The 16,365-nt window shown below is 35.1% G+C and overlaps 1 protein-coding gene across 1 annotated transcript in view; it reads left to right on the top strand.

Moving 5' to 3' along the window:
• HOMER1 (homer scaffold protein 1) overlaps positions 1-16,365 on the top strand; it is a 125,311-nt gene that overhangs the window by 55,178 nt on the left and 53,768 nt on the right. The window contains exons 4-5 of the mRNA XM_021699847.2: positions 1,593-1,685; positions 12,779-12,918. Coding sequence (XP_021555522.1) covers positions 1,593-1,685; positions 12,779-12,918 — 233 coding nt within the window. The remainder of the gene's footprint in view (positions 1-1,592; positions 1,686-12,778; positions 12,919-16,365) is intronic.

The raw sequence follows: 16,365 nt of genomic DNA, 5'->3' as shown, positions 1-16,365 counted from the left end.
TTATTTTCCAAGCAACCTTGGAGACCAATATTGCTTCTTTGTAGACTCTGGGGGGCCCCAAGGAGTTTATATTAAGCAAGCATGTAATTATTCTGGCTTATTTTATCATTAAAAACCTTAAGCAAATCAAAGCATTTTAAGGGTTTTGAGAAGGCTCTGAAGGCAATTCTAGACAAGGGTGTCTCAAAATAAGGGAGACTAGCAGCATTGAGAGAAATACTTGGTCTCCTAAGGCTGATGTATGAGGAAAATTGCAACTATGCTTGGATTGTTGGAGTGCTTACTAAGTTGTATTTTGTTATCATGGAAACCCAAAGCCTATAAAAATTAGCAATAGTGTGAGCCTTTATGAAGTTTGAAAGGGTTTTAAGCGTTAACTACTTTGGAATGCTAGATGAGCGTAAGAAAAATTCTTCAAATTACGTAAAGACAAATTAATTATGGTTTCATTTTTATTTCATTTACACCAGTGTGAATGAGACCTTTTTAGCTTTGTGTTCAGATTAATTGAACAGAATATCTCCTTACTTTAAAAAGGAGAATCATACTAATATAGATTCAGTTCCCTTATCTACAAGTTATAGATGGTGGGGACAAGTCTAAAGTAAGAAGGAAAGCTGTAATGACAATTTTAATTTTGACCTTCCTCTAAGTCCCCAACACAGGTCAGAGTATCATGACCTCTTCTTCCAAAGTTTTCTTTCCCAAGAGAGAAATGAAATCAGGGTTGGCTTATGGGGGTTTGAGGAGGGAACTGTAATTTCATATTTTTATTACCACTCTAGCAGGTGTTTTAAGTTGCATAGAGATTTTTTATTTTTTAATTTGGTTATTCTGTAGCCTTAACTTACTCCCTCTGAGAATAGTGGTAGACTAGTTTCCGCTTCCAACAATAATAGATACTTTTTGTGGCCCTGACATTTCTAGATTACTATGGGTTCATAAGAATTAGCATTTCATGTACTGTAGGGTTTTTTTGTTGTTTTTACCAGTCTTAAAGACCTTTGTGGAACCATGTTGTTCCTCTCTGCTGCTGTACATTAGCTGTTTAGGAATCTTTGGAAATGAAGTTTTAGTAATGTCATTTAGTATAATAATAAATGTTGCTATTTGTATTGTTGAAAATAAAATGCCTTACATAATACGAGAGTTTATATTCTAGTAAAAGTTAAAAGCAAGCTCCAAATACTGAGAAGTTTATGAATAAATACCTGAAAGATTGTTTTCTCCATGATAAGCAAGGTATACTAATCCTTACTGATTGCACTCACATCCTATACTCTGCACCTTGGTCTTAAAGTGTATCTGAACAACCAAGAAAGGACGTAGGTAAACTTGCTGACACCAATTCTAAGTTAATTATATTGTGATGTTTTTCAGTGCAATGACTCAGAGTAGTTGATAGTGTACAAACAAGTGTTTGGTATTAGTTTTCTTTAACCTTCATTTTCATATTACACCTGTAATTGATTTTAGGGCTAGGTTGCTTGTTAAGAGTCAGTTATTCAGAAAATGAAAGAAAACCAAGGTAAAAGTGGGCATTGAGACCTATTATTTTATTTGGTTAATGTATATAGTCTTTATACATTCAGTTTGCAGAAAAGTTTCAGGAATTTAAAGAAGCTGCTCGACTAGCAAAGGAGAAATCACAGGAAAAGATGGAACTTACCAGTACACCTTCACAGGTGGGTATTTAATTTCTATTCTTATTTTTGAGCCTTGTTCATTTCAGATGGTATCCTTTATGCCAGGGTTAAATTTGGGAAAATAATGGCAAAATTAAGGTAGTTTCCGAGGTGGACATAGAAATGCACCCTTCAGTTAATCTGTACTAGTGGAGAAAGGTTTCTTTCCTATATGCCATTGTCTGCAAGAATCTAGGGGGAAAATCAGTTTAGTACTTATAACTTAGATTCTTTGATGTATGTACAACTTAAAAACAATTATATGTAAAGAGCATAGATTGGCCTATTTTGTGTTCTGTAATGGCCAGTCACAAGAGGAGACAGAGGAGAGGCTCAGGGAAATAAGAGTTTATTTTAATCACCAGTCCTAGAAATAGGAAGCATAGCACACATCTGAGGGGCACTTAGAGAAACCTCAGGGTGGTCAGGAGGCAGAAAGCAGGAGCATGGGAAAAGCTGAGGCTAGAGCTATATTGAAGAATGGCAGAGCAGGGTAGACAATTTAGGATTTGGCTAGTTGAATAATTTCTATAGCCTCTAAACTCATAGGGGTAGTCCCTCATTGCCTGGTAGCTGGCCCTTGTATGATGAAGGCAGAAGAATATTGCATCCTGGGGTGCATGGGCCAGATGAGGGAGGTACAGTTCTGGATTGGTTAGTTTGCATATCAAAGGCATGTTCCCACCTCACCCCCTTGTTCTAAGAATTGGCTAGCCAGGAAGTTTTTTTTTTTTAAGATGTCAAAACATCACATATATAGAAAAAAAAAATAGTAGTCTATTATCTTGATTTTAAGTGTACTTAAATCTGACAGTTGGGACATCTTTCTTTATACTTAGCACTGAGACCCAAAGGTTATAGGTTTTATACACGTATTTGCTTTTTCCTTGAACAGTTGACTTAATACCTGTGACTTGCTCATCATAATCTTTCTTTAGTTGGAAATTAATTAGATCTCCAAGTAAAGTTCATTAAATACTTATATTTCAGTGCTTTTACAAAGGTTTTAATGTACATTGTATGATTCAGCTTTTAATAGGCTTTTCTAAAATTAATTTTTATTTCAATTTGAGTCTTAAGGGTAGGGTTCAGCTTTGTGCTGGGTTCTCTATAGCATTTGAAGTGTACTCAAGGCTTATATGAAAAGGAAGAATCAGATGTTACAAATGTTTCTCTGGAATGTGAGTATAGTAGCAGATTTCCATAACACTTTGCTGAGAAAGTGAATAGGAGTTGCCTGGAAATTTACTGACTAGCCATTTTCGAACATTGTTTGCTCTTTACCTTCCTCCTCACCCCTGGCACCCAGCTCTGTTTGGTAAACCCTGCTGGTATAAAGAGTTTTGGGTTTTTTTTTTTTAAAGGAAAGGAGGGCTCTGTTAAGTATGCGTAAAGTACGTATTTCCTCATAGACTAGAAGTGTACTCTGGATCGAAGCCAAAGCTCCATTACACTTCTCCACACTTGCAGTGACCTGGAATAACATGATCACTTTGAAACTTCCCTTGACTCTGTATCTTCCCTAAGTGCTATGGTAGTATAGTGATAACTTTTCATAAAAACCTATGGAATATTTAGTACATGTACTGGTAGCTCTCGTTCTTCAGGTGTTTGATTCTAGCGTTGAAAGAGGATGTTGTAGCACATGCCTTAGAGAATGTGCAAAGGACTCCAATAAAATTATAATAGATTACACTTGTCCATTGTACTTAGTTCCTGTTTCTCTGATCATAACTTGTTTTTGTTTAATTAGCCATGAACAAGTTGCTGGTAAGATACCTGCTACTCTTTGGAGGAAGGGATATCTTTAAGCCTTGACTTTCATCAAAGGAATATATCCAAGATGTTTATATATGGAAAATACTGTGAGATATAAGGAATAAAAAAATATCCTAAGTTCATCAGTATTTGAAAGCCAAAATATTACTGACCCTAAGTTATCTTTTCAAAGCATTTAAAGTCTGATTGCTAATTTAATGTACAGAAGCCAGAGTAATAGTTAAAAAAAATGTATTTATATTCGTTTCCTTCCCTTCCCCTTTTGTGACAGTCCCTTACAGATTTCATTACTATTTCTGTTTTAGTTTGAAATGTATGACTGCTGGCCACTCTGATTCTACTCAGCTAGAGGACAGAGCTTGATTCTCCTTGATTTAACCCAATCTGCTAAATTAACCCTCTGCCTGAGGTATAGAATATTACTCAGGAATTCAGCAAGGGGATCAAGAGGTTAAATGGAATAATTGATAGTAGTAGGCATTCAGTCAGTCATAGCTTTTGTTTTTTATTGAGGAGGGATAACAGACTGGTTAAGAGTATGGGTTTTCAAATCAGACATACTTAGATATAAACTATTTTTTGTCACTATTTGGTCTTGAGAAAATGGCTTAACCCAATTCTCTTTATACATCTGTAACATGGGGATTACATTTCTTAGGTTATAGGCTTGTTGGAGGGAATAACAATGATAATGGCGATGTCATATGATAATGGCACTAATGTAGGCTTTAGAGCCTGGCTTTGAATCTGGGCTCTAACCCTTACTGGGGTTTTTTGTTTTTTTGAGTTTTTTGTTTGTTTGTTTTTAATTTAGGCATGTTACTATGTCTTTAAATTTATAAAATGAGAATAAGCACAATGTCTCCTGAAACTAATATAACACTATATGTTAACTATACTGGAATTAAAAAACTTAATGAAAAAAAAAAAAAACCCCAGTATCTCCTTATAGGGTTATTGTGAGAATCAAATGAGGATTACAAAGTGCTTAGCATAGAGTATATTGTAAATGTTAACAGCTGTTGTTGGTGATGTGGTTGTAATGCTGAAGATGATGATGTAAAGCCTTGACATAATATCTGGCACATAATAGTTACTTAGAAAGATAAGGGTGCCTTAATTGAATAAAACCTGCATCAGAGTACCCTGGAAAACTTTTTAAAACACAAATGCTGAGTCCCACTCCGGGCATTTTTGATTTAGCAGGGCTAAGTTAGGGCTTAAGAATTTGCATTTCTGGCAGAGTTCTGGGAGATGCTGATCCTGTTGATCTGGGGATCCCACTTTGAGAAGTAGTGCTGTAGACAAACTGTTCCACATCCCTAAAGGCATGTGATGAAGAGAGTCTGGCATTTAGGGCCAAGTTAGCCACTTCCCCATTCTTAAACTCTTGAGCTAAGATTGTACTCTTGATAAAATGTGTGGTCATGTCAGATAGTCTTTATGTTGTCTTGATCAAGATACCATCTCTAGGAATAAGTTGAATTATGTATTAGTTGTTACTTGGTTTCATGTCCTTCTTTAATAGACATTAATTTAGAACTTTTTCTCTTGGAGATCTTACGTTCTTGCATTTCCATGGGAATCTTTTAAACAGTCAATTTGACATAGAATCACGAGTAATGACTGGCTATAAATCTGAAGTTTCTTATATAGTGCACAGTAAAAAAAATACTGTATTTGAATTAACTTGTTAAGTGCTTTCCTCAGAATGCACATTGAAGAAAAGGGGGCTATATAATCAAATAAATATAATGCAATTTTTTCTTCATTGGAGTTTAGAAAAAAGTAAGTTTTAGCTGTCATTTGACTAAGACTTTTAAGTTGAATGAAGTATTTACTTGGTTAGTTGTTTGTAGTCAAACACAAGTTATGGATTTTTTCCCCCATATATTGTAGCTCTCTTAATCTATATTTAGGCTAGCTTTTTCGCAAGATGTTTTAAAATTCACTTTATAGAAAAAGTAGCATATACGTGTGTGTGTATTCAAAGAAGGAACAAAGCCTCTTTAGCTTTGTTATAAATACCATAATTTTTTAATGTTCAAATTAAAGATAAATTGTATTTACTCAAACGAGGCACTGGTTTATTTTAACTGATTGTTAGTATCTCTGTGACTAGCTGTTTGATCTTATGCAAGTGAGTTGACTTGCCTGGGTAGTAGGTCTTAAATCTACAAGGTCAGAGTTTTGAACTATATGACCTCTTTGGACATTTCAAGTGTAATAAGTCTCAAATGTTTTAGATCTTCTTTAACAAGGGTGTCACTTGTTATAAGTGGATTTTTTTGAAAGGCGGTCTGCATTAGCCAAGTGTTACTGCCTTGAACTATTTTAGTTACATATCTAACCCACAAATATACCATTAGAATTAGTGAATGCCTGTAAATTAATATGATACTTTCCTAGTATCACATAACAAATGTGATTTTACTGAACCAGATACCTCAAAACAACTTTTACAGTCTCAGGAAATGTTCACTAGAATTCTCTGGATATTATTGTTTGCTGTCCAAAAGTAAGGACAGTGGACTTAAGAGTCTCTAATCCTGTTACTTGTCTCAGTGGAGTATTTATCCATTTCTCTATTGGATTTACCTATGAGGTGTTGGCAGTGAGAATAGAAAGGAGGGACTAGACCTAACAGTAGTGAAATTGACTGAACTTGGAGGAAATACAGGAGTTGAAGGATTGGTGAGGGAGGCTGGTTAAAGCAAGAGCAAGATGATTTTGAAACTTCTTTTGTTGGTTTGTAGCATGAACTTCAGAAGAGGATTTCCACTTCAGATACTGAATTTATATCCTAATTAGGCATTAAGGGGATATGTCCTGTAGATAGAAATTATGAATTGGAGCTAAGTCTCAAGAGTCATCAACAAATGAGTAGTAGTTAAAGCTGTAGGAGAGAATGATATCATCAAGAAAGAAAATAGAATGGCAGGAGAGGGGAAGACAGGGTCAGAAATTGTCACTTAAATTTGAGGATATAGGGAAAGACACTGAAAGTGGTAGGAAATGAAGCAGCAGAAAATGTTAGCACAGAAGTCAAAAGACGAGCATTTTAAGTTAGAGGCAGTGATTTGTCAGTGTCAGAGGGGGCTTCCAATAGGATGAGACTTAAGAGGACTTTAAACTGGGGCGCCTGGGTGGCTCAGTCCTTAAGGATGCCAGGATCCTGGGATCAGGCCCTGCATCAGGCTCCCTGCTCAGCGGGGAGTCTGCTTCTCCCTCCCCCACTCCCCCTGCTTGTGTTCCCTCTCTTGCTGTCTCTCTGTCAAATAAATAAATAGAATCTTAAAAAAAAAAAAAGGACTTTAAACCTAACAAACTGGAGTTCGCTGGTAATTACAGGTGGACTGTTGGTAAAGAAGAGCAATGTGAAGTAGTTTCTAGAATGAAAGGAAGTAGAGTTAGTGACTTTGGGCTATTCTTGAGGCAGAAATGTTTGGTAGTGAGAATAAGGTCACAAATACTATTTTCTTTTGTATGAGGAGAGTAAGAGTTTAACATGATAATCTCAGGGGGATGTGACGCTAAGAATTTTTTTTTTTTTTTTGTAGAATGTATGTGTGGGAGTGATTTGCATATGCTTTTAAATGTAAGGAATGAGTAAAGGAGAAAGAGAAGAATAGAAGGAAGGGAATCATTGATGGAGCATTGTGCTGAAGAAGGTAATATTGTGAGGGAGGAGGATGGAAACAAATGAGCCACTTCTTTATCTGAGACAGGAGGGAAGGATAAAAATATATTCAGGTACAGATGGGGGGAGGACTGAGTAAGTCCATGCCAGTTTCTCTTTTCTCTGGAAGGAAGAGTTATGTCATTCACTGAGAGGAAAGACAGCTGAAGAAAGAGAGAGCTTGAACACAGGTTTGGAACAGCTGTTAGGTAAAGTAAAAAAAAGCAGAGCCAAGTGAGAGTAGTAAGTAAAATTAAAGATTACTTGGCTCTTAGATGTCCATCAACAGATGAATGGATAAAGAAGGTGTGGTGTATATATATACAATGGAATATTATGCAGCCATCAAAAGGAATGAGATCTTGCCATTTGCAACGACGTGGATGGAACTGGAGGGTGTTACGCTGAGTGAAATAAGTCAATCAGAGGAAGACATGTATCATATGACCTCACTGATATGAGGAATTCTTAATTGCAGGAAACAAACTGAGGGTTGCTGGAGTGGTGGGGGGGGGTGGGAGGGATGGGTGGCTGGGTGATAGACATTGGAGACGGTATGTGATATGGTAAGCCCTGTGAATTGTGCAAGACTGTTGAATCACAGATCTGTACCTCTGAAACAAATAATACAATATATGTTAAAAAAAAAAAAAAGAAGAAGAAGATAGCAGGAGGGGAAGAATGAAGGGGGGAAATCAGAGGGGGAGATGAACCATGAGAGACGACGGACTCTGAAAAACAAACTGAGGGTTCCAGAGAGGAGGGGGTGAGAGGATGGGTTAGCCTGGTGATGGGTATTAAAGAGGGCACGTTCTGCATGGAGCACTGGGTGTTATGCACAAACAATGAATCATGGAACACTACATCAAAAACTAATGATGTAACGTATGGTGATTAACAATAAAAAATTTTTAAAAAAAGATTACTTGTCTCTTTAAGAGCATAATTGAAGTTAGGGCTCAGAATTATTTTCATGACGCTAATCAGCCTATTTAGCAGTGTATTCTCTCATTGCACTTGGTAGTTTGGGCACATAAGAATATGGAATGATGGTTCAGTTGATAGGAATTGGAAATTGACAAGATAGTTGTTGTGGAAGGAAGCCCCCAAATGCTAATGAGAATATAATTAAGGTGATTGGCTTTCTGGTATAGACTGACCATGGAGAGGAATAAAGCCAGATTGCACCTGACAAAGTCGCATAATGGAAGAGGGCCAAAAGATACCAAGTTGAAAAGCAAGTGGGAAGGGTGTGGATTAGGTTGAGAGGACAGGAGGATGTACAACACCTCTTACCTGTTGGAATCAAAACTAGTAGTTGATGAGTTAATCAAAAAAGTCAGTTAATGTGAAGAAGTCTTTAAAGAATCTTTAAGTTTATAAATTAAAATTCGATAATACTGTGTTTTATGTATTCACCAATATTTTTTTTTAAGCTGAAACCTCTTTGAATATGAATCTGTTGATTGGAATTCTGTGTTATCTTTCTTACATAAATCATACTCATGATTAATTGTCTACAATTTCCTGTTTCTCTTTTCCTTTAAGTAGAGCTAACCCTAGTCACTTGGAAAGAAATCTGAGTGTGATAGTAGATTTTCCTGTCATTTTTCTGTTACTTGTAGATTTTGTTTTCTAGCCATTTATTTTTTAGTCATTTCAAAACATATGGTTTGGTTTTCATCAAAATAACCACTCTAGCTTTGCATTCAGACTTTATTAGTTTGCATAATATTTAATTCAGCTATATAATTATATAAATACAACTGGCATAAACATGGTTGGGACAGATGCAGCTGATTCTTGGTAAGCATTTAATGTAGCTGGTAGAAAAATATGCAGAATAGAGAATAGCCCACTAGCACTGTGCCTCAGCCAGTTAGTACACTTTACATAGGGAAGGAAGAGCATGAGTTAATCTAGAGTCAGGTTACAAAGAATTTCTGTGGATGTCAGAAAATGGGATTTCAGAAGTGGTGACCAGGTATGGGGAATGACTTAGCCAGTAGTAGACATTTGCTCTCTGCCTCATTTTCCTTTATGTATCCTTTTGTTCTTCTGTGTCTCTTCCCTGGCATTTCTTTCTATATCCACAGCCATGGAAACTCAAAATCATAAGGTCCTTCCTGTCTGAGCCTCTGCCCAGAAAAGAGTGTTCTTATCTTCTTTTAAATAGAAAAGACTGAAATAGAATAAGTCTTCTTTGAATGTTTATTAAATGAAAAAGAGAAGAAGCTATGTTTTCCTTAAGTCAGAAATGATGGAACTGTAACAGGAACTTTAATTTTAGTCTCTACTGGAATTCACTGGAAGGTGTTGGTGGTATTTGGTCTAGTGGCGAAGAGCACTGCTACCACATCCTTCCCCCCACTCTCCTGCTGCAGCACAGACACCAGAGGGGAGCTGGGTGATCCCCCTGGGAAGGCCTGGGGAGAGGGCCCGGCTCATTTCTTTCCCACGGGATTCAGAGTATTTCCTTTTGTGGGTTTTTTTTGTTGTTGTTTTTTATTGGTTTGTTTTATTTTTGGCTTTTCTGCCATTCCATAAATGAGTAGAGAGAGAATTTTTTTTTTTAAGATTTTATTTATTTATTTGACAGAGAGACAGCGAGAGAGGGAACACAAGCAGGGGGAGTGGGAGAGGGAGAAGCAGGCTTCCCGCTGAGCAGGGAGCCCGATGCGAGGCTCGATCCCAGGACCCCGGGATCATGACTCTAGCCGAAGGCAGACGCTTAACGACTGAGCCACCCAGGCGCCCTGAGAGAGAATTCTTAAGAAGCAATTCCTGAATCTTACATATGCTCTGTTTTTATTTATATTTTATGTTTCACACTTTTCATTTTTCTTACCAACTTTGGTAGACACATATACGTACATACCCATATATCAAAGAAGGTATTGTTTGATAATTTTTTTCCTTAAAATGGCTACTAGCCATATTAGCTTAAGAATGTCTTTCTAAAGACAAACTATCCTTTTTTTCTTTCAAAAATTTGTAGTCTAATATATCTCCAAGTTTTTAATTTAATGTTTGAATTAAAGGTATAAAATGTTGACTTTATATAAGGTATGTTTTTTTAATAGGAATAACTGAAGTTGAATGTTTAAGAAATTACACAAAATGTAGTTTGAAAAAGAACTCAGTGTTTGGAATACATTAAATAAAACAACTTTTACTGTGTTGCTTTTAACATATGTGAAGTTCCCAGAAGGTTTCACAGAATACTTTTGACTACCTGGGGGGTAGTTAGAAGTCAAAGGAGTTTCATTTTCCTTTTATGCTCTTATGTACTGTTTTAACTCTCTTATGAGCAAATACTAATTTTCTTAATTTTTAACCTGCTTTTAAAAAAAACGTGCTCTGGGCTTTTTGTTTTCATTTTAGATATAATGTGTAGGGTAACGAAACATGCCCTTCATTAAATGTAGCTAATATGCAGGTTTTCTGATGGAAAGCTTGTCGATTTGCAGTACTGGAATTGTTGTTACTTCTATACCTTTCTTCTTCTTCTCCTTCCTTTTGTCCTTCCTAGCCCGCCTCTGAAATGGTCTTTCTACTTCAGTAACGTCAACATTCTTAGCCTTCCCAAGACCCATGTACCAAAACCCTCATTGACTCCCAGAAGGCAGGGAGAACCAGAACCTCTCTCTCTCTTAATCCTAATCTACTTTTGTCCCTCACACTCTTATCAATCAATTCTAGCAAATCTCCAAGTGAATCCTTAGTTGCTAACACTGGTTGTGCCCTCTTAGGTTAGCAAGGTCATTTGTGGGGCGCCTGGGTGGCTCAGTCGGTTAAGCATCTGCCTTTGGCTCAGGTCATGATCCCAGGGTCCTGGGATCGAGCCCCATGTTGGGCTCCCTGCTCAGAGGGGAGCCTGCTTCTCCCTCTTCCTCTGCCTTCCATTTCCCGTGGTTATGCTCTCTCTCTCTAATAAAATCATTAAAAAAAAAACCAAACAAACAAGGTAATTTGTTCCTGTCCTCATTTCCCCTGAATCAACTTACTGTTCAACTGATTGGACAGTCCACCTTGATTATTTTAGTTTGGTTTGGCCTTTCTTGAAGAGAAATAGCTCTGATTTATTTCTGCGTGCTGCTTCAACTTACTCTGGCTAATTGATATGATCCATAATTGACCTAGAAGTAGTCACTTGGGACATCGTTCCCATTTTATGTTGTCACATTATACAGTAAACCTTATTCATGAATTGACTCTCAGTTACTTGAAGCAAAGAGGATTTAAGAGAGATTTTAAAAGAAAAAAATTAAAGGTCAAAATAGAGGTTCCATTAATAATTGAACAATAGTTAAGTGATAAGGTGGAATCAAGAAAGTAGCTTTTTTGACCTTTAATAGCTTGTATAATTTATAGCATTATAGTATTAGTTAAAATATTTAAATGTGAAATAAAATACATACAATTTAAAACCAGAAGCCCCTGAAAGAAATTCACCACATTAATATTTTCTATATTTCTTCCTAGCATTTCTCCTTGTGCCTTATTTTTATGTAAAGTATATAAATTATCATAATCTAAGATATCTCCTTATATGCTCATATTTTTCTAATTATAAGCATTTTCCTGTGTTACACATATTTTTCTTGTTGGTTTTTTTTTTTTTTTTTAAAGTAAGCTCTATCCGCCGTGTGGGGCTCGAACTCAGAACCTTGAGATCAAGAGTCGCATGCTCCACCAGCTGAGCCAGCCAGGCACTCCTCTTATTTTTATTTGAAGAAATCCTGTATTCTTTCAGGTTGGCAGATTATGACCATACCCACCCACTCTCCTATCGGACACTGGTGTTTTCCTTTTCTTCCTTACCATAGGCTAATATTTCAGTTGTGAAGTTTTAGTACCCAGAGATCACAAGGCATCCACAAAGCTTCACTTAAATGATGTGGTGCGAGGGCCTCCCCTGGTTAACAGGTTTATCCAATGACCCCCCCAGTTCTGATCTCTACTAATACCAAATTCAGATAATCTTATGGTGCCAGTCACAATAATAAGTGTCAGCTTGAGCTTCATTTTAAATTCCATTTATTTTCTAGAACAAATTAAATTCACCTTGATAGACAAAACTTAATTAAAAGTAGAAATAAGACAGGAAATTTTGTGAAGAAAAATAATTCCATTATTCAGGCAAGCTGAAATACACTCCCTCTGTGTATGTTACAGAGGGATTTCTGGCTGCTTTTGTAGATAACTCTAGCATTGAAAAGTAGGGTGGGTAAAAAAAATTAAAACTTGTTGAAGATTTCATTCTTCCCTTTGCCTTCTTACCTTCCCAAGTAAAATCACATTTTCTTGCATTTTTGTGCTTCTTTTTCTTAAGTAATTCTTTGAATATCTTTTATTCTAACCAATTAGTTGCTTATATAAACCCCAAAGTTCTTGAGTTCTTTGAAACTGCATTTCTGAATTGTATTGTTGTGGATAGTTTTCTTAGGAGTTGCTTTGCTTTAAAAAATTATTTCTCCTTTAAATTTTATTTTTTACCTCTTTGACTCAAATTTCAATGGAAATACAGTTTATAAGTAAGCATACATTGGAGTCACTTTTAACTTTAAGATTATCTTGTATATTTTACCAAAAGTGTAACACTTTTATCCCCTACCCCCTTTTTTTTTTAAAGGAATCGGCAGGCGGGGATCTTCAGTCTCCTTTAACACCAGAAAGTATCAATGGAACAGATGATGAAAGAACGCCTGATGTGACACAGAACTCAGAGCCAAGGGCTGAACCAACTCAGAATGCATTGCCCTTTTCACATAGGTACAGATTCAATTCACCCATCATGATTAAGTAAAATGTGTAGATATGGAAACTTACTTGGTTTCAGATAAGTCTTGCAAAGTTACAACCCTGAGTGAAAATTCCAGTCTTTTTTTTTTTTTCTGTTTCTGTTAACCTCAGAAAGGTTTTTAAATAATTTATAGTTGATAGATGCCTAGGTGGATTAGAATGTACATTTCCTTCATGTAGAAAAAGGGCTACTGAGTTAATTGCAGTACAAATCATTTTTCAGTGAAACAGTGTATTATTGTAAATCTCTTCTACTTATTTTTTTAACACAGCCCTCAAAAGTCCCCTTTGTTAACCTGGGTTTCCACTTTCGTCTTTGTTCTTGAGGGTTATAAATTTTTTTAATCAGCTTCCTACTCTGAAATCAAGCTTTACCATACTCTTAGAGGTGATCTCACCATTGGATTTCACAGAAGGAAGCAAGTTATTGTTGTAACTTATATTCATGTTAATGTCAGATTTAGTTTTTCATACCAACTAACAGGAGATAAATCTTCTAGTAATTCTGAACTGTAAAATAATTTGATACTTCAAAAGATACAATTTATCTTAAATATGTTCTAAACCAGTTACAGTAATTATTTGCCATATCGATGGTATTTTTCGAAAGTAGGGAGGTCTGCGGAACTGCAGCATTGCAAATATAAACAGGTACCTATCAGTTATTGTCTTAAAGTTAATTTTTATCCTTCTTTGGAAACTTTTGACTAGGTAGTTTTAACTAAAATGGAGAAAATAGTTTTCCTATTTTGTACATCTCTTTTGAGAACTAATTTTTAAAACATCAAATTCTTTAGCATATTCAGAACAATTGTGAAGGAGATATTCCAGACTCTTTTTTCATGAGCATTCTAATTTTGATTGAATTTGTTGAATATTAGGGGCAGCATAAATTATACATATTAGAGAATAACATTGAGAGACCTCATGATTAGGCTGAGGAAGAAGAAATTCGTTACGGGTTTTTTAAGGAATGTGTTAGGAAAACTTTTTTGACTGAAAGACTATTATAATTTTGTTCCTAAAAATGCTAATAATTTTGCATACAACGGTAGACATATCTTAGAATTATCATGGAGATCATGCTTTAACTATTGCAGTGTAAGCATATTCTCTTTTCTGTTGCTACCAAAATAACTGAACACATAAAAAATTTATTAGATCCTCTGAAGACAATGTTCACATTGATAAGTAAAACATAGAAGTTTTTTGAATATGCGATTACAATTGAAGATTTGTAGTTTTTAAAAAATATGTTGAGGGAAGGAGAAATTTTATTCCTATTAAATTTAACATACCCATTTAAAAGATGTAAATGCACTGAACATAATTATATATCTGATTTCTTTGGCTAACACTTAAACGAGCCATGTGCATTGAATACTATAGCATTTCAAAAGAAGAACTTTTGTGTTTAACATTTGTAAAACTATTTCTAATTTACTTTATGCACCTAAAATTCTCCGAATGTTTGTTGTTTTGATAATCCTTAGTATTTGGAGTTACTAAATGGGACTAGTCATCTTCTATTGATGTTCTCTTTTCCTGGGATTCTAATAGGAGTTACTTACTTTGACTTGAAGGTACAGCTTCTTTGACTACTAGAATCTATAGATTAGTCATGGAGATATTTGAGTTCTGAAAAAATTTAACAGGTCATTTTAAACTTTTAATTATGTTAAAGGTGTTGCACAATCTTAATAGTTTTCTTGTTATACTGTTTTAAAAATACTTTAGCTTACAAGATTTCAGAAGACTTATTTTCTGAACTAGTTTTGATTTCCATCTGAGATAGAAGATTCAGTGTTTTATAACCAGTATTAGAATCCCAAAATAACAGAAGAGACCTCAAAGATGGTATAAGCCAGGACTGTGGTAGTTTGAAATCAATTTAGGTTATCTGTGGCATTCTGAAAAATTAAACATAAAATAGGAAACATCAGAGTAAAATTCACATTAGGAGTAGAAACTTTATTTCATTCAGTAATACGTAGATTTGTGTGTGTGCTGGATTATAGTGTAAAAACGTCAAAGTTTGAAAGCATGTGCCTTCGACATGTGAGGAGACTAAATCCCAGAGCTTAGGTGAGTTGTCCTGGCTCACATAGTTGATTAGTAAAAACTTGAGTAGGGCTGCAGCTCACATTTTGACCCCAGTAGATCGTGCCAGTTAGTTAACAGTGCATTTTAGTCAAATTCCCATCACAAGTACATGGTAGTGTCAGGAAGTTAATAACTTCCTATCCTAGGAGAACTCTGTAGAAATAAGCTCAGTGTTTCATGAATTAGAAACAGCAAGAATATTAAAATAATTTTTATTTAAATTTGAAACTTGTAAATGTTTAAACTTGACACGCTGTTCTTTTTTTTTAATGGCAACAGAAGACAAAATCTGTGTATTTTAAGGCTATTTAGACTATTTTGCCTTCTTCCTTAGTATTTATTTCAACAGAAAAGAATGAACAAAAAAATATATTTTGCCAACATTTCTCTGTTCTGGTTGAGCAAAATCACTAGAATATCTATGTGTTGTGGTTGCGTGAAGGAAGGATATGGAGAACAGTGACCTAGTCAGTCAAGTTCATTAAGAGTTGATGGTAGTAATAGCACTTAGGAAGCCAATCTGTGCTCTTAGAATTCAAACCATGTGCCTAAATCTCATGAACTCATTAATTAACATACCAAAAGAAGGCCTTGATTTTCATTTGGTCCTGAAAATTTTAGGAGTTGCATTATAGTTGGTTCTTTACTCTGTTTCACATACTCTTTAAAAAGTCCTAGCTTTAAAGACAAAAGCAAGATTTTTTTTTGTTACTCTTTAAACTTAAACAGATTTTCAAATATATATGAGAGAATACTATGATAAACTCCCAGGAATGCATTACCCAGCTTCAAGAGTTATGAAAAAATGGCCGGTCTTATTTCTACCCCTGCCCACTCTTCCACTTTTGTATTATTTTGAAAGCAAATCCCAGACATATAATCTCATCCACAAATACTTTTTAAAATTACTTTTGAGCTTTTTAAAAACTAATTTACTAAGGTAGTACAGCTTTTTATATTCTATCTCAGTGGCATTATAGGGTTACCTTGAATTATTTACTCTTTTCTTTGATTTTTAATTACACTGCTGAACTAAATTTTAGAATGTATGGGCTATTCAGTACTCCTTAGTCAAGTGCTGTTTTTATATCCTTGCCATAAGCTATGCAAAAACACTCTCATTGAATTAGTTTCAATAAATTAATGTTTTTAGTGTATTTATTTAAATGCTTTTTCAAAAATTTTAGAGGTATGTAAAAGAGGGAATTATTGAAGATAAAAATGTTTACTAATTTCTTTGGAGAAATGACATTACATTTTATCTAAATTGCTATATTTTCTTAAAAAATTATTTTTTTTTTTTTTTTTTTTTTT

This window comes from Neomonachus schauinslandi, chromosome 7 (genome assembly GCF_002201575.2).
Source record: "Neomonachus schauinslandi chromosome 7, ASM220157v2, whole genome shotgun sequence".
NCBI lineage: Eukaryota > Metazoa > Chordata > Mammalia > Carnivora > Phocidae > Neomonachus > Neomonachus schauinslandi.
The sequence above is the reverse complement of the archived record's forward strand: the minus strand, read 5'-3'. Positions and strand labels throughout refer to the sequence as shown.